The sequence below is a fragment of the Abrus precatorius genome, unplaced genomic scaffold, assembly GCF_003935025.1.
Source record: "Abrus precatorius isolate BTA unplaced genomic scaffold, Abrus_2018 Scaffold7, whole genome shotgun sequence".
In the NCBI taxonomy this organism is placed as follows: domain Eukaryota; kingdom Viridiplantae; phylum Streptophyta; class Magnoliopsida; order Fabales; family Fabaceae; genus Abrus; species Abrus precatorius.
This window is the reverse complement of record NW_020874417.1, coordinates 23,216,349-23,235,371: the sequence shown is the minus strand read 5'-3', so window position 1 is coordinate 23,235,371 and position 19,023 is coordinate 23,216,349. Positions and strand designations below refer to the sequence as shown.

At 31.2% G+C, this 19,023-nt stretch overlaps 2 protein-coding genes across 2 annotated transcripts; one reads left to right on the top strand and one right to left on the bottom strand.

Annotated features, from left to right (window-relative positions):
• The first annotated feature begins 5,866 nt into the window (after nt 1-5,866).
• On the top strand, nt 5,867-10,652 carry LOC113871343 (serine--tRNA ligase). Its single transcript, XM_027508406.1, has 9 exons — nt 5,867-6,045; nt 6,128-6,198; nt 6,294-6,455; nt 6,551-6,656; nt 7,247-7,440; nt 7,902-8,005; nt 8,094-8,277; nt 8,694-8,873; nt 9,508-10,652. The coding sequence occupies exons 1-9, from the start codon at nt 5,913-5,915 to the stop codon at nt 9,715-9,717; spliced, it is 1,344 nt and encodes a 447-aa protein (XP_027364207.1). The 5' UTR covers nt 5,867-5,912; the 3' UTR covers nt 9,718-10,652.
• Nucleotides 10,653-13,265: 2,613 nt separating this feature from the next.
• LOC113873277 (protein YIPF1 homolog) lies at nt 13,266-16,199 on the bottom strand. Its single transcript, XM_027511328.1, has 6 exons — nt 16,143-16,199; nt 16,028-16,067; nt 15,856-15,936; nt 15,524-15,713; nt 13,565-13,832; nt 13,266-13,472 (listed from the first exon to the last, which is right to left on the bottom strand). Exons 1-6 carry the CDS (start codon nt 16,197-16,199, stop codon nt 13,266-13,268), a joined length of 843 nt encoding a protein of 280 aa, XP_027367129.1.
• Nucleotides 16,200-19,023: the final 2,824 nt, after the last annotated feature.

Below are 19,023 nucleotides of genomic sequence, written 5' to 3'. Positions count from 1 at the left end.
TTTATATTTATAGTTTTATTTTGATTAATAAACACCATTAATATGCTTTGTTTTTAGAGTTTTTACCATTTTCTACTTATTGGAATAAATTGGGCTTATTACAAATAAATGCTTTAATTTTGTATTTTTTGGTAATTCTGACCTCTGACTACTCTTGCAATCATAACATTTTATATAGATATCATTTTTGCCTAATTCTAGTTGCATTGGATTCTACACATCCAAGACTTCAAAATGCATATATGGATGACTAGATTTGAGGTTGATTTCAAATTTTTATGATTTTTTGAAATTGAGGCAGATTTGCTAAATATTGTTACGAGATTGCATTTAGACCATTTGTTATTAGATAATTGTATTTGAGCTTATAGTTATAATTAAGACCCGAATTTTGGCCATTTAGTTTGCCCTAATAAAAGCTTATAAATGGATTAATAAGGTTTTGATTTAGAGGAGGTGATAAAAACACTTTGAGATTTTGCGACTTCGCCGAAATAAGAATTCTTGTTTTTACCTTCTTTCGAACTCTCTCGTTCTTTTCTCATTTTTGCATGGGTTAAGTGTTTTGATGGAAGGCTAAAACTCTCGTTCAATCCGTGAAATCCAAATGCCGTAATTTTGACTTGAATTCTGGGCTAAATTACTTCGAATTTGTTTTTTTTCCTCTCTAATATCATAATTGTGTATTGCGATTGTAATTAATTTTTTTGTTATTAAAATCTAAATTAGGACTAGATTGATGCTCTGATTTGATAATTAATGCAAATTAGGTTAAATGATTATTTAATTTAATTTGTAACTCTATTCAATTAAGTTATTCGATTAAATTAATAATTGAATTGGGTGATTGTTCAAACGTAGATTTAAATCTTTAGATACTGTGATAGCCAGAGTTATATGCATTTGGTATTTTGTGGATTAATGTTTCTTAATTCATTTTTACTCAATTTTATTATGTTCGTAATTTAATTCAATTTATTTACAATTTTCAAAACCTCAAAAACTTTATTTGTATTTTTGAAAGAAAATCTAAAATTGAATTTGATTGAGAATGTGTCTCCGTGAATCGACTTAGGTTTGGCTCTATATTACAAAATCTTTAATAAAATTAAGTTGTTTTGATAGCACTTCGGCATCGTTTATCAAATATCAAAATTTTCCCTTTACATTTTAATAAGACATGATTGGACGACAACCAATTCATTCTCAGAACAACATCCAGTTGAGATAATGGTAAACAAATCAGATCTACTTCAAAAGTCCTACCATGAATCATTACAGAATAGCCTAAACACATAGAAGAGGTGACTACGGACTTATCCATAAGAGTGGATACAACAACCTCATATAACATTGAAGACAGAGTCAAACCAAGACTTTTCACTCAATCCACAGAAATAAATGAATGTGTAGCACCAGAATCAAACAAAGCATTCAAAAGTCTATCCTTTATTTTATATTTACCTCGGATGAGTTCATCTGACTTTGATGTCTCAGCTCCACTCATAGCAAACACTTTGCCCTGTGTGGTTGGTTTTGCTCCACTACTACCTCTAGATTAGATATGTTACTTCCATTTCTTTGAGGAGCAGACCAGCAAGTATTTGCAAAATGTCCCATCCTCCCACAAATACTACAGGCAAATGGTGGTTGTGGACAGTTCCATACAATATAAGGTCCTCTACATCTAAAATATTTAACTAGACCTCTTAGGACATTGAAACCACCACTGCTGCTTATTCGGGATGCAGTCCCTCTTGATGGGGACTGACTGACTCTAGAGTAAGGTCCCCTTTGGAACCTTGGAAGTCTCCGGTCTTGCCTCATTAGGCCTCCAACCCTTGTATCCATCATCTTTCCTTTAGAATTTGCATCAAAAATTCTACACTTGCTAACTAAAGTTGGCAGGTCAGTTAGTTAAAATACACTAATTGCTGCCCGAATATCAGGTCTCAGTCTATGTTCAAACTAAACACATAAATTCTTGTCTTCATCTTCATGCTGAAAGTGAGGCTAATATTTCATAAGCTCATGAAATTTTGCAGCATATTCTCCTACAGACATACTTCCTTGTTTTAGTTCAAGAAATTTTTTGGCTTCTATTTCTTTAAATCTCTGGAAAAATAATTTCATAGGAAGCTTGCCTTAAATGCTTCCCAAGAAATATTTTTCATCCTCTTGTGGCGGAGTCTAGTTGGAAAACTTCCACCAGTCCTCTGCTTCTTCATTCAACATATAGGTGGCATAGACCATTTTGTGCTCCTCATGACAGCCCATGGCATTGAAAATCTTCTCAATGTCGACTATCCATCTTTGGGCCCCTTCTAGGTTAAATTTCTCTTCAAACTTCGAAGGGTTGTGTTTGATGAATGAGGAAAGCCCTCAATAGTTTTTAAGACTTGAGTCATGCGTGCTAGGTGCTCGTTTGTTGCACCAACATGTCTACCTTTACTAGCTATATCTCTAATCTTGAAAGGAACCAAATAACTTATCAGCGTATTATTCGTATATACAGGAATATACTTAGCTCAAATTAATCACATAATTCACTTTCAACAAATTCTACTAACAAACATTCACTTCACATTCTAGTAAAATAAGAACTTATAAGTACACAACACAAGCGAACTAGTCCCATACCTTAGTCTGGTCTGGATGAACTAATATGATACCAATTAACATCCTACATTTCTTCTTCATAAATATATTAATTTTATAAAATTTTAGAAAGAATAACCAACTTTTCCTTATAGCAATTAGTCAAAATTGCTAGAGATAAAGCCTTTCATAACGATGAATTTAGGCACCAGTTAATATTTACATATCCTTATCCAAAACATATCAAAATTTACAGCTGTTCATACTTCTTTCCACATACTGAGGACCTGAAACTAATCATTTATATCACACCAGCCCTCAATCTCCGCCAAGTCTCCAGCGGTTAATTCATCATCCTCTCCAAAGTAGGCGTCACTAGAGTCTGCCACCAATTCTATACTAGAGAATTTCTCAAATGTGTAGCTATTAAACCTTCATAGCGAATCATAATCATGATAATTAAATACATTATTCATGATCCAAGAGGGCCTTTTTATTCCTTGGTATAGATAAAAACTGAGAGACTGATGAATTTGACCACTGGTTGGAAAATCAAAAGGAACTGCATAATTATAACACTTCCAATATCTCTGTAACTATTTACAGCAATCCATTCAGTATTCATATTCATGCCATAATCCAATCATAAAATTGTGCTTAATAGCACTTTCAGACTAATTCCATATTGCTCATCACTAACTCATGATCTCAATAATTATATCATTCAACAAATCATCGATGACATGTTCATCATTTTCAGACATATCTTAGCAATAAGGTCATATCATATCAAGTACATTCATCAAACTTTTTCAACTATAATATTATGTTCTTTCATCATATATTTTATATTTACACAGTATAATCAGTTAACCAAACCATTAAACATATGCATATTAGCAATCTTTCTTCATTAATACTCATTATTCATACATACCTTATCAAAATTGCTACATTAACATGCTCTCCTGAACTTAACATATAACTTACATCATACAATGATAGAATAAAGCTCTCTTTACCTTATAATAAAGATCTAAACGAAGATTGATGATGATGAATGTCCTAAAATAGCACTTTTACCTAGATAACACAAATTTGTTCCTTAAGAACAAGATTCAAAGAAAACGAACGGTAAAAACACGATTAAACTCAGAGAAACTTAGAATCGTGTAAAATGATTCTACAATCTTAAATTTGAAGAACAATCAAGATTTTGAGGAGTTTTATCTAAAAAGGAGGGGTGAAAGTTGAGAGAATGTGAAATGGTAGGAAAATATAATTTTTCATGCAGAAAAGCCCTTAAATACCCTTAGAATTGCGACATTCTCACTACAACGAGTCATTTCTAGCTACAGCGAGGTGCTTTCTTGCTAAAACAAAAATATCAGACAAAATTAGTTTATTTTCTGCACTTTTCGCTACGAGTCATTTCTCGCTATAGCGAGAGTGCTTCAGAATGTTCCATTTTTACCGCCTTATTCTCGCTACAGCGATAGCGTTACAGTTCTAACACCTTAAACCTCTCACAACATACCCTTACATGTAATTTTAATTAATATAAAAACAGGAATGTTACACTCCAACATTGCAAGACTTCCCTCTTGTCAGGCCTATGCGATTGCTTGCTTGGTAATGCAAGGTGCAGGTTCTGCATCTTGGAATGTACTATCATCCATGTTTTATGAGATTGTGGACTAGTTGTTGCAATTTGGGTTTGAATGATTCTTGCTAATGTGTGTAATGAGTTTTTTTTTTAATGTCTCTTCATGATTGGATGCATAGGTTCCTTTAGAAACCTTGGTTTCCAAATAATTACAGAGACTATGATGCTTAGGAATATTAACTTTATTTTTTTAATAATAAAAAGTTGTCGACCCTGTAAGGAACATTGAAAGTGACATGACAAAAAATACTTTAGAAAGGAGAAATGTTTTGTGGATACCTTATTTTGGTAATTTTTTGTTATTTTTATCATATTTTGGCAAATCCACACCTCCCCTTTTGTTAGATTGCTCCCTCTTGCACGTGTAACATGCTCGTTCACTAAGTTATATATCATAAAAATTCTAGACTTTTATCTCGTCATGAACTTACACAGAAGGGTAAACACTCTAGACTTACTTTGTGTTATTTTCCTTATTTATAAGTAGTTTAGTAACTTGTTTTTTAATTCTTATTTTTGTCCTTTCATATCTAATTATAATCTTATTATATCTTATTTTTTATAATTAAGAATCAAATAATTGTCACTTCTAACTAAATTAAACTATGTTTGCATCTCAAAATCTTTCTTTGATTAGGTTTAGTTTTTTGGCCAATTTTACTAATTTTATTCTAATGTCTAAATTTTTATCTATTTTCTACTTACAATTCAATTTAATTAATACAATTTCTCATCAAATAAAAATAATAGAGATTTAAGATGTTACAGCTAAAATATCTAAAATAATTATATCACGTTATATATAACGTTATTTTTACCACGTAATTAATCATATATGTCACAATCTTTAATTATTGTAATATTAACCGTATATGACTTAAGGAACTAAAATAATAGACAAAGATAAAATTTAAGAACTAACATAATATTTTTAAAATTTTGAACAATAAAATATAAATTATATATATAAATTATACTTTTATTGAAATATATATGGTATTTAATATAGTTTTATTAATATATTATATTTAATTAACTTTATAATCATATAAATTTTTCAACTTGTACATTTTGCAATGTTTTTAATATATTCTAATATTTTGTATCTATAAAATTTATATTCTATTAGATATATATGTATATATTAAAATAAATATATGTATATTACATAACTACTAAACTAGTCATTACGTGAATCATCTAGTAAAAAAATTATTTTAGTTTAACACATGAGCTTGAGTTTAAGTTTCAGTAAATATAATTATATTAAATACATAAAAAATTAAATTGGAGTCTAAACCAAATAAATTAATTATTATAAAAATATTTGTATACGACCGTATAATTTAATTAAGTATTTCATTTTATAATATACCCAGCTGCACAAAAATATAATATTTCACAATTTTCATCTAATTTTTATTTCCAGTAATGGTACTAAATTTTTCTAATTGCTTGAACCAGATAGCCAAGTCAAATTTCATTAACGAAAATAGTTCAGCCGTAAAAATATTTATTTGCCCGTGCTAAAAAAGGAAAAGTCAAAAAAAAAAAAAAAAAACCCTTTTAAATTCCAAAACCCTCTTCTTGCACCTCATTCTTACATTCGTTGATTGTGAGTGTGAGGTTTCCAGGCGGCGTGAGAAGCATGTTGGACATCAATCTATTCAGAGAAGAAAAGGGCCACAACCCTGAAATCATTCGCGAATCTCAACGCCGTCGTTTTGCCAGCGTTGAACTCGTCGACGAGGTCATCAATCTCGACAAAGAATGGCGAAAGCGTACACTCTCTCTCTCCACTGCATGTAACACTGTAATCAACCATTCTCGCTTCATTGCTATCTATTTTGCATGCTTTTTCAGGTCAATTCGAATTGGAGAATCTACGCAAAGAATTTAACAAGATCAATAAGGAAGTCTCCAAACTCAAGCGTGTAAGTGTCTTCATTTTCCCTGTTCTAATATTTTCTCCTAATAAATAAGCAATTTCTGAATCAATTCGTATCTGAATGTTATTTGTGCGTGTTAGGCTGGTGAGGATGCAGCTAAGTTGATTAGTGAATCAGAGGAGACCAAGAAATCGATAGCGGCGAAAGAGGTTGAAGTTAGGGAAACTCAGAAAATATTGAATTCTAAATTGGAAACAATTGGAAACCTTGTCCATGATACCGTTCCAATCAGTGACGATGAGGTTTTTTCTTTTTATTATTATTATTAGTTGTTTTCTTTTACTCTTGCAAATGCTTAATGCTAGTCTTAAAAATCACGGGTTCTTCTATGCATTAGGCTAACAACGCTGTGGTTAGATCGTGGGGAGAGAAAAGAGTGGAGCCTAAACTAAAGAATCATGTGGATCTAGTTGAGCTTCTCGGGATAGCAGATACAAAGAAAGGTCTGAATTTATTCATGTACTATTCAACACGCGATTTATTTATTTCATTTCTTCTTTGGGGTGTGAGAGCTTGGGATCTGACTTTTAATAATTAAAATTTTGTGTTGTGACTTATTTACCGTGTTGTATTCAGGCATTTGATTTGGGTCAGGATGTTGCCATTCTCTTGTTCTTGTAATTAAAATAAAGGCTGTTTTCTTTCACCTAGCATTCTCCTTTCCTCTTCTTCAGCCTGAACCACTTCATATATTGGCACTAGTACATGTTTTGCGTAGTGTCTTTCTGCTGCAAAGTTATCTAGGTTGCAAACAGTGTTGAGTATTTTGATTTGTAATGTCATTTCATGTGTGGCACAAGAATCTAATACTGTGGAATACAAGTTTCTTCTTCCAAGTCATTTTGCATTTTGATTTTCACTGTATTTGTCATCTACCACTCAAGGCCTTTTGTGTTAATCACCAATCAAGTGCGTGGAATGCTGGTAGATTTTAGCTGTGCTAGCCAAGTATTTCAATATTCTCGGCATTTCTGTTACCACCTTCTCTAAATGTATCCTAATCTTTTATGTCAAGTTGCTTGATGCATAATAGGAGCTGATGTAGCTGGAGGTAGAGGTTTCTATCTCAAAGGAGATGGCGTTCGTCTTAATCAAGCTCTAATCAACTTTGGGCTTGATTTTTTGGAGAAAAGGGAATATACTCTATTGCATACTCCTTTCTTCATGAGAAAAGACATAATGTCAAAATGTGCTCAATTAGCCCAATTTGATGAGGAACTTTATAAGGTAAAATTCTTAAAAAGATTCCATGGTTGTCATTGGTTGTTCATATTAGTGATGCTTCTGTATGTAGTTTATATTCTTTCACAAGTAAATATGTGCTTTGCTCATTAATATGTATAAGCTTTTAATGCCAAACTGCCAATAGCATTATTGTAGTGTGTCATTCAAAGCTATTAATGCTCTCAGGTTGTTTGGTCTGTTTGCTCCTGTCATATTCACTTGATATGTTTTCATTTATAATGACAGAAATGCTACCATGTTTTCATTTTAAAGTTTTGTTAAGGAAATGTTGAAAACATTTTTTGTTTTCTCCATTTTTTTCACAAAACTTTGAAAGCAGGAATCACAGGAAAATTACTGTGTTGTTTTTGTAATTATTTTGTTAGGTAAATGAAAAATGAATAACCACTTAAATGCCACCATAGTCTTTTTCTCTGAGCATATCTAAGGGGTTACTATGTTAGGTAACTGGTGAAGGAGATGACAAATATCTGATTGCAACAGCAGAACAGCCACTTTGTGCGTATCATTTAGATGATTGGATCCACCCTACCCAGCTACCACTAAGGTAATATGAATTAGATGATGCATGTATTATTAATGATGGAACATGGAAGCCTATGTTGCCTTTAACTTGGGAAATATGTTTTCTGCAGATATGCTGGATATTCGTCATGCTTTCGTAAAGAAGCTGGATCTCATGGTCGAGATACTCTAGGAATATTCCGAGTTCACCAATTTGAGAAAGTGGAACAGTTTTGCCTCACTAGCCCAAATGACAATGATTCATGGGACATGCACGAGGAAATGCTAAAGAACTCTGAGGAATTTTACAAAGCGGTATGATGCAGTCTCAGTGCCCCACATTAAGCAACTAGAATATGTTTAGAGCCATTCTATGTATGAATTCAAATTTCAAATAAAATATAGAATGTATAATTTAATAAGTTACTGAATCCCAGGGTACCATTAACTACAAGGGATAAGCATAAATATTCTTTGACATGCCAAACAAATATAACCGGGGAAAAGTTTAGTGCATCCCTAAGTCTTTGTAAATTTTTTATATCTACTTCATTGTATGCTTGTGATGATTCTTTGTACTCTATTAGCCAAGTGAGACAATTTGCTGTTACCTCGTTCTATTTTTTGTGGATGTTGCTTGTAGATTGGTTTATTGGTTGTTCCGACCTAAATTGACTGCTTTCTGTCTCATTTTTTCCATATCTCTTGTAACTTTATTTTATTTACTGCAGCTAAACATTCCATATCAAGTTGTTTCCATTGTGTCTGGTGCTTTGAATGATGCTGCAGCAAAGAAGTATGATCTAGAAGCATGGTTTCCAGCCTCTCAAGCATACAGAGAGCTAGTGTCCTGTTCAAACTGTACAGATTACCAAGCTAGAAGATTAGAAATTCGATATGGACAAAAGAAGGTCAGTAATGCCTAATTTCAAAATATTGATGATGGCTTTTATTAGCATTATTCAATAACTTTTTAATGAAGATTTTTTATTTCCAATTTTAAAAATGAGACCTTGCCTCAGTTATGTCAAAATCTCTTTATCTGAATTTATGAAATCAACTCTACATTGAAATTCTAACTTCTTACTTTTCTCATGAGTATAGTATTTCATTGTAATTTTAGTAGGCAGGAGAGTAAATTTTATCATTGTTAAGTATTTTGAGAATAATCATAAATGATGATTGTGGAAACCCTGAGTAAAGGAGGAGAGTTGTATTAGGTCTTTTAAAACTTGTCGAAACCAAAAATATGTATCAATCACAATGATATTTGCCCAAACTCAATGGCATCATATGATGGATATAACCGACCTCACCTAGTGGGATAAGGTTTGATTGGTTGTTGTTGAAACCATAAATGATGATTGTGCTTACTTGTGCTAAGGGCCCCCAAGATATTCCATGATTAAACTTTTAATAGCTCAAAATGTTTTGTTGAGATTTTGAAATGAGTAATATTTTATTTTGGCGTTAATTTATTGTACCCCTATGCTTGAATTACTTTCATAGATTTAACTGGACTGTGCATATTATCAACTGTTGCAGAGCAATGAGCAGATGAAGCAATATGTTCACTTGTTGAACTCTACTCTCACAGCTACTGAGAGGACCATTTGCTGCATACTAGAGAACTACCAGAAAGAAGATGGGGTAGAGATACCAGAAGTCCTCAGGCCATTCATGGGTGGAAAGACTTTCCTGCCTTTCAAGAACCAACCAGCTAGTGAAGCCAAAGGGAAGAAATCAAAGGCCTAATTGCATTTTTTTAAGTCAAATGATATTTATGAAAGTCTGTTCAGAGTTGTAGGTTATGATGACCCATGCTATTCTCCACTTTACCCTGTTTACAATGCCCCCACCCTCACACTTTTATGACTAAATAGTAAAATGATACTGAGGAGCATGCACGATTTTGATTTTTGGGGAAAGGACACACTTCGGCATATTCTGTAATTCATTAATCTAAAAACTGTGTTTTTTTCACTGTTATTTTATTCATTGCAAAAAGGTTAGCACTATGGATCACATGTCCTACTTCTACTTGAAAGGCTAGAACTCAAATCTGTGATATAAAAATGTCGGATTGCGTTTATTTTCGTTGCTTTCCTACTATAGTTGGGTTACTTAGAATAGATGTTATTGTTTGGTTCGATATAATCTGCCCCTTGTTGGGACGTTTAGGGGATACTGGAATAATTTGCTTACTGTTGTCGAATCCTATGAAATATGAATTGCCAAAGTTCAACTTGAGTGCAAATAACAGTGGCAAGGAAAATCTGGGTCATGGGATTAGATTAGAATTCTGAAGTCTGTATTGGTTTGTCTTGCAGGGCATTGAAACATGTTCAATTTAATCGAGCTGCTCATATATTAACCTCAATTACAAATTTCATTGGAAAGAGGAATGCGATCTGGAAAATAGGGACTAGAGTACTCAACCCACTATTGTAGTTGGGAGGGACTGTGTGGGGTTTCACTGGCTGGTTCTTTACAGGGTCCCCTTATAAGCTATGGTGATAGGTTTAACGCTGTTGACTGACTTGCATGTTTTTTCATCTGAATTGTTCTACGGTCGAAACAAATATTTAAATTTTTTTCTTTTGTTCAGAACCTCTTATTGGCCCTTTTTTATTCATTTGTGCTGGCAAGGATTTGCCGTAGCAATTCAAGTTTTCTTGATCATATTCAACCACAAGGATGATATTTTTGCATTGTTAACTATACTGCTTTGATCTTTGATGTTATATAACGACATTCAAAATTACAATTACTTAAAGAAACTCTCTTTGCTGAACAGAATCATTTTCTAAGAAGCATTTCATTGCTAGAGTTTTAATGATCTAAAATCGAAGCATGTTATATGAATCTAATAGCACAATCTTCTGAGGAAGTGTGAAACTTGTGGAGGACGAATATTTCAAATTTTTACAGAATCATAAGGAGAGTGATAGCTTCATATGACTTTTGGTCATAACTCGGTCAATATACGATAATTCTCACAGCCAAGGTAAAAAATTATAGGGTAATGGGAGATTACTAAGAGGAAGACGCTCAAGCCCCTTCATTACTACTATAGCAGGGAAACCACATATGATATTGCAACTTTCAAGCAAGGCAAGTTTACGCATATTCAAGGCTAATTAGCCTTAGTCCGTGTCATTGGGTCAACAATATAAAACGCAAGCCACGTGGATAATTTCCATAACCAGCACACAAAAATTAAACACTTGCGATGCACTTCCACTCTTGTAATTTCCAAGGGTTACTACCTACGGATCAGGCAACTTGACCTCGTTTTCACCTTCACTAGATCAAGAATCTGAAATTTGTTGTACATGGTTACATGAATGCTTAGAACTGTATAAGTATTTTTGCGAGAAAAAGGTGGATGTTTATAGACAAATTTCTTTTCTTTTTAATTTTGTTTTTTTTAATATTGAACTATTCAAACAATAAAATGAAAGTTTTGTTCTATTCCTCCATAATATATTCAAATAAATGGAATGAAATATTTCTTACATTATGTTTCATTTCATTTTAATCTATTTCATTCCACTTAATCTCCTCTCATCAATTTAAACATAGCCAAAAAGGAATACTAGCTTTTAAATTGAACTTCGATATCTATGATTATGTCAAGTTTATCAATCTAGCTTGTCTTATTTCAATATCTTATGATTTTTTGTACTTCCTCACTGTTACATATCTCACAATTTTCAATCTATTATCTTTGAATTTCTTTTTAATTGATTTGACTTAGTATTGCTTTTGTTGAACAAACATACACATATGGATGAGATAAATTTTGTTGAGTATTTTTAATATATTAGTTGAAGAATTTTAAAAAATAAAAATATCTTATAAATTATATATATAATATTTTAAGTACTCATTAGCTAGTATGTTTAAGCTATATAACTTAATTTTTCTTGATATAATTTGAACTGCATGCAAATGTTAACAAGCGAAGAATATCCAAAATTAAAGTTTTGTTTTGTTTTGCTTTTTGGGGGAGGGTTTCAAATAGGCATGGGAAGAGAACCAAGACGAAGAGAATAGAGAAAGGGAGGACTAATAGATACAACACTTTAGCGAGACGAAATTAATGAAGGTGTGTCTCTAAGCACAACATACCATCTAAAGAGCAATACGTATAAAAGAAAGGAGTGCCGTCAGATGAAGTCATATACATTGTGAAGGCTGAGTAATGAGGTAGGTTCTTGCCCATGCATCAGTTTTCTCTTCTGTTTTTACTCTGGTCACTCCGTATTCCATCACTCTGTCCCCTTTCTCAATTAATCCAACCATCACAGCTGAACTAGTATTTTAAGAATATAGTTGTTTGTTTTGATTATGAGAATTATGAGACAATAGACATCTTCAATATCCAGATTTATTCCAAAAACCTGCTCGGAGACATTTGAGCATCATAAGCAATTTACAATGGTCACTTAAGTCAAGTAAATGTAATTTACTTGACTCAATCTCCATGAATTCATTTTATACTAAATCGAGAAATGGACTATGCTTATTAAAGACTGAAGGTCCAAACACAGGTTTCCATCCATGCTAGATGTTTATATTGTACAAGTTATTCAGCTTCATTACTTGGGCAGATTGAATATATGAAAGAAGATCTGATGCAGATATCTTGTGGCCAATCATCATATTTCACCGCCAACTAGTTTGATTTTTGCTTAAGCCACTTATTCAGCCAAAATGCAGCCTATGTTTTCTTGTAGTAAGTTAGTTTCTCATGTCAGCCCCTTATACACATTGGTCAGCGTGTATCTAAATCCATATTAACTTTGTTTCTACATTGCTGACTAGGTCGATGGCCTTGCGTTCTTATTTTTTTAATCATATTTCGTGTCTATAATGTAAAATAAGTTTGACCTAAGTAGCAGAACCTTGGTGTAAAGAATGGAGAAGTCTCTTTTCGGTCCACTTTCAAAACATGTGGAATTCACAATGCAATTCATTACAGAATACTTTATGCTACTACTTTGATATACAAATTTTTCTCGGTAGGCTTGTATCCACATTTATACCCTGAAGGGTTCTTTCATGATCAGCATGTTAGAGATATAATATAACAAACAACTGAAATAATTGTAATTAGTTATTTATCAACCAAACAATTTTTATTCTCCTCTATATTGCCATGAATGAATAAATGACAATTTAATCTGATAATAACATTTCAGCTACAAATTATGTCACTGGAAAATTTAAAACAAAAAGGCTCTCTCTTCGTTATCTACATTTCACTGATGCTGAATTATGATAATACCACTTTCCTCTCATACTGATACTGTGAAGAGGTAGATCTTTAGTGCAAGAGCTAGAGCCAGCTGCAATAGAAAAATGCCGGCAACAATCAATACCCACCTTTCACCTGCTGACATAATATGTGCTCGGAGGTTAAGTGCCACAAATGTTGCTGACATGAACCCAGCCACACCTGCAACCAACCATCTGACTATCTCCCATGGCACAACAGACATACACTGCACCAAACAAAGAGTTTGGATGATACCAAGAAAAATGTTAAATTCTATACTTTCTTGAAAAAGAGAGAATTTTAAGAGCAGTAACTTACCAGAGCAGGAATAAAGACAAACAGGGAATATCCATAGAGACAAAATAGTTGAACAAGACCCGATGGTACAGAGAAGTATTTCAAGATTACATATAAACAAAGAGGAACAATGGTGACATAACCGTAGAACAAGCCAGCAGACCAAGTCACCATGTTTATGTCATAGTTCCATTCCTGATTCTTCAGCTTGTGAGCTATATATGTCACAAAAGTGCCAATAGATGCTGCTACAAATATTAAGGTAGTGCAAATCCAGAATGGTCCATACCTATGCACATTTAAAGTGAAATATAAATTATGCGCTGCCACACAAAAAAATACCTTTTATGGCAAAATAATAAGTACTTTCTGATAAAATTCAAAAACAAGCAGATTCCTCTACATGGGACACTGGTACTTGGGTAATATGAAAATCAAGCCACCGAAGATACTGCAACGAAGTAACATGTGAAATGAAACAAAACCAGCACACAATTAAGTGGAGCACAAACTATTACAAAGGAAACAACATCAACCAAGTAGGATAAAAGGGGGTGAACTAGAATCATTGTGTAAAGACTTTGGGAGACAAAATATTGAGGATATTTGCTTCAATAAATTCAAAGAAGAAACCACAAGGAGATCTGATTCATGAAACTTAGAGAGGAAACCACAATGTAGAGTTGACATCATGTCTTAACCTAAATCCTTAAAGCTATATTTGGATAGATGGAATACAAAGGAATGAAATGAAATGGTACTAGAAGTTTGGATTGCTTAAAATAGGATGAGATGGAATGCATTCCACACCATGAGTCATTCCTTTATAAAGTCATCACTTTGTCCATTCCTGTGCAATGTCATGCTTCTTTTATCCACATATTCACTCGGAACTCACATTTGAATTCCCACAATTTTGCATGTAGACCAATTTTCTCAACAAAAAATGGTTGACGTAGTAGCGCTAAGGTATAGGAGACTAATCTCTTTAAAAACAGATATATTACCAAAATAAATATGACCTCCCATATAGTAGAAAATATCTTAAGCTATCGGAGACTAATCTCTTTTAAAACAGATATATTACCAAAATAAATGACTTCTGTCAGAAATAAATTAAGTACACCGCAAATTAATTGGCATGTTAAAGCACTGAATTCTTATTAGCGTTTCTCAAAGGCAACAACATTATAATTATAGGTGCCTACAAAGCCATATTGTTGCACATAATTTTACAAACCTAGAAATATTGGAAATTATAGTCCACAAATTGTAATGGTCAAAAGGAAAAGGCTGCACGTTGACAAAGCAACAAATTGCTAAACTACTTTCTCTTCCTTCATATATGGGTTTCTTAAATATAATATTATATTAGTTTATAAAGCCTATAAAAAGACCTCTTCTTGTACCATGTAATATGGAATCGAAGTTAATGAAATATTGAGAGAAAGTTTTAATTCTCTTTCTCTTAGTTTCTTTTACATGAATTTTTCTTTGTATTATTATGTCTATTTGATTACAACCTCCCATACAGTAGATATGATTAAAGAACCTAACTCTCTACTATTTGTGTTGGCCCTATAAATATGCATAATTATATTATTAAATTGTATAATTACAAATATTTTTTATAATAAAAAAAATCTAAACATCTACACTGTAAAAAAATATTTTTCCCCCCTGGATCTATCCCTAAGTAGCACAAATCCAGTATCAGCTAGGTATGAAAACATGAAACTCCTATTCAAACTCTGACCAGGGAGTGCCCCTCTACATCACAAATCACAAGCAAATATAATTGACCACTGCCAATCCTAAACATTAAGTTCACTCCTTCTATTAGTAGACAAAGGCTACTGGTTATACAAAGTCATCTCATTCATACACGAAACAAAAGCAGTACCAAGATGATGCAATGCAAGCAACTATAGAATCAGTAGCATAAATGAGCAACAATTAGAGAGAATGAAGTGTACTTACAAATCAGGGTTGGAAGCAGTTTTTTCTTTGAAAGTTCCTCTGAATGGATAGAGGGAGTCTTTAATCCTCTCTAGAACATCCGAAGTGTCAACATCAAAATATGGCTTGTAAGTAGCAGGTGAGAAAGCACTAAACCAACCACTCTGCTGGGGTTCATCTGAAGCAGATAAGGACGATCTTGAAAATGTTTCTACATCAACCAAACAAAACAATTACACAATTCTTACAACGCTATTCAAACTTGCAATGCACGTAATTACTAATTAAAGCATAACAAAAAGGGACAATAGTAATATAGATAAGAAATCAACGCGATCATCACATTCACGTACCATCAACATCACGTGGAGGCCTCGAACCTCCAATAATCTTGGCCTGTGTTCCAGACGGAGGAAATGTCTGAAGATTTGAATCTACACAGATTAAAACAAATAGAATCAATTCTTAACACCAAAAATAAAAGAAACATTGAAAATAGAAATTAATGAGAATGAATAATTGGACCTGCAAATTTGACGGTGACAGTTGGGGGATCTGGAACTGCCTGCAGCAAAATCAGAATGAAAATGAAAACGAAAATGAAAATGAAAATGAAATGAGAGAGAGATTAATGACTCACGGGTACAGATCCTGAAACCTTTTGGTTATCGAGAGAGGTGTAATTTCCTGACATCATTTTTATCGATTTTCAATACCTTCCCTTTCTTCCTTTGCTTCCTTTAAATCTTTAACTCATCGTCAAATCACCACATCCACGTTCATTCTTTCTCATATCATCGTATCATAATTTGTAGTATTACTAGTTCTCAAGTCCCGTGCTTTACACGGAAACATAGTTTGCATACTTACGTAAATATAAACATCACATAATCTAACAGTCTATACTTAAACAATATATTCTTAATATTTAATTCATTTTATTTAAAATATATTCTATCAACATGTAAACTTTAAAAAAAATAATTATATATTCTTTTTTCTTTTGACCAACTATTTATAGATAAAAAATTTAGTAGTGCTTACGTTTTTTACGTTAAATATTAAGAGGATTATAATAATTTATAAAACTAATATAGTAAAAGATCAAGCATGTATATTTAATCTTAAACATAATTTACTAATATTTTAAATATGATATATAATAAAATTTTAAATAAATCTCACATTTTTATAAAAAAAAAATAACTACAAATATTTTTTCTAAATTAGCATGAATAATCATTCATTAACAGAAGTTGTTGAAACAACTGTCTAAGACAATTAAAATAAATTTGACAATGTAGCGTAAGAAAACTCTAGTAACATGAAAGTAGTTTTGATGAGTTCAAATACTAAAAAGAACAAAAGCAAATATAATAAGAGAATAACGAAGGAAAGATAAATAGTAAAAGATAAAAGGAAAGGAGATCAAGTTAATAAAAAGAGAACAAAACATTTTTCAATCAAAAAACTATGATATATGAATAAGAAGCTCCACAAATTAAATATAAAAGTCATCCTAGATGATTAAAAAAAAAAAAGTCCACACTTGAGGAGAGGGAATGAGAGAGTTAGAGTTATAACATATTTTTGTTTCCATTTTTAAAAAGATTTTTTTCTTTTTAATTTTTTTTTAAATGGAAACAAACATACTTTTAGTAGTTTTTTTTTTCAAAGATAAAACTAGTAAAATTAAAAGACGGTGAGAGAAAAAAATAAAAAAAATAAGAGATTTTTGTAGCTAGTTGCTAATTATTTTTAAAAAAATGTAAATATAAGGTTTTGTTTTGCATGTATTTTGAGTAAATATACAATATTTTGTGATATTTATTTATTGAAGTTGAATTGGTCGTTTGGAAACAATTGTTTTTAACCATTACATCGATGTAAGTGTCATTTTACTATCTCTTGAACCATAATCCAATTATTGTTAAAGAAAAAGGACATTAAAAGTTATTTAGCCATAAAGACAAATCTTCTTCTCCCTTACGGTTAGTTGCATGCCTGTGGAAGATAAAGCAAATACAAAAAATAGATTCTAATTCTTAGATAAGAATAATGTATTTTCTTCAACCTCGTTAAACTTATTTCAAGTTAGCTAAACTACTAATATCGTCCACTTTAATTACAAATTGGTATTTCTAATGTTAATCTCCCGTGATTAGTAACGGAAAAACACTACAAACTAATAATAATAGACATAATTAAGGTGCATAAACTTACTTTTTAACAAGTTTTTTCGACAAACTTAACACTTCGCATTTTTGTTTATGTTTGTAATTGTCATAGGTTGTATTTGTTGTGTTGCAATCATATTGGTGTGACTTTAATCATAAGTTTTTTCTTAAAGTCTGTGCTATGTAAATTGATTGTGTTTAAGCCGTAAGTTTTCTTATTACTAAAAAAAATCATATTATTAAATTAATTTGCTTAGCGTTAATCACATTTGGGAATTTGCTTATTAATTAAGTAGTGTTACATGTATCTTTTTAACACTTCAAATTATTTTTAAAGGTAGGTAAACCGACTATCAATTGCATAGTATGGTATATTCATAAACAGAAACAAAATATTATATTATTTATATAGTTTTTTCTTACATAATAAATATATATTTTATGAATAAATTTTTCAAGATCATTTTATATTTTTAATTAATATCCATAAAATATTGTTTAATTTTTAATTTAATTTATCACATAGGTTGTAATTACTGATAAGAAACTGGCCCAATGAAAATGATTAAATCTTACAAAGTAGCAACTCAAATATCCATATTTAATACTCGACCATGAATCAAGCAAAGTAAATATTTTTAAACTGCTTATAAAAAACTAAAATAAATAAATAATTTATGACTATAGTTAGTTAATAGTTTGTACAATGCACATGTATTTTATTTTAAAATAAATATTAAATATTAAAATATATTATAAAAATTGAAAACATAAAAAATAAAATTTTACATAATTATAAAACTAATAAAACGTAATAAATTAATAAAAATTAGACCAATTATGATATATATTTCAACCAAAATATAATTTACATATATAATATTATATTAAAAACATATAAATATCAAAAAGTATATACATTAGTAGCAAACAAAAAAAGAAGAAGTACATACGTTATAGTTATATATATGATATTGTGATGGATAGAAAAAGATTAAAAGACGTTTTAAAATTAAAAATAAATTTATCATAATTAATTAAATAAATAATTGTGAGAGAGTATTTAAAAACAATAAATTTTTTTATAAAAATAAATAAATAAAAGTAATAGACTCTACACTTTTTAATACATAGAAATATGATTTTAGCTCTATTAAGTGACAAATCTGTTTAAGTTGAGTATAATTATTGTGAATTGAAATGATAAGTTAAGTTGCAACAACTCTCTTTACCAATTAATCTATGTAGTTGATAGTTAATAATAGACTTTTAATTATTAATAATAAACATTTTATTATATTAATAAGAGTAAATTATGGGGATAAAATTTTGAAATTGAAAAAA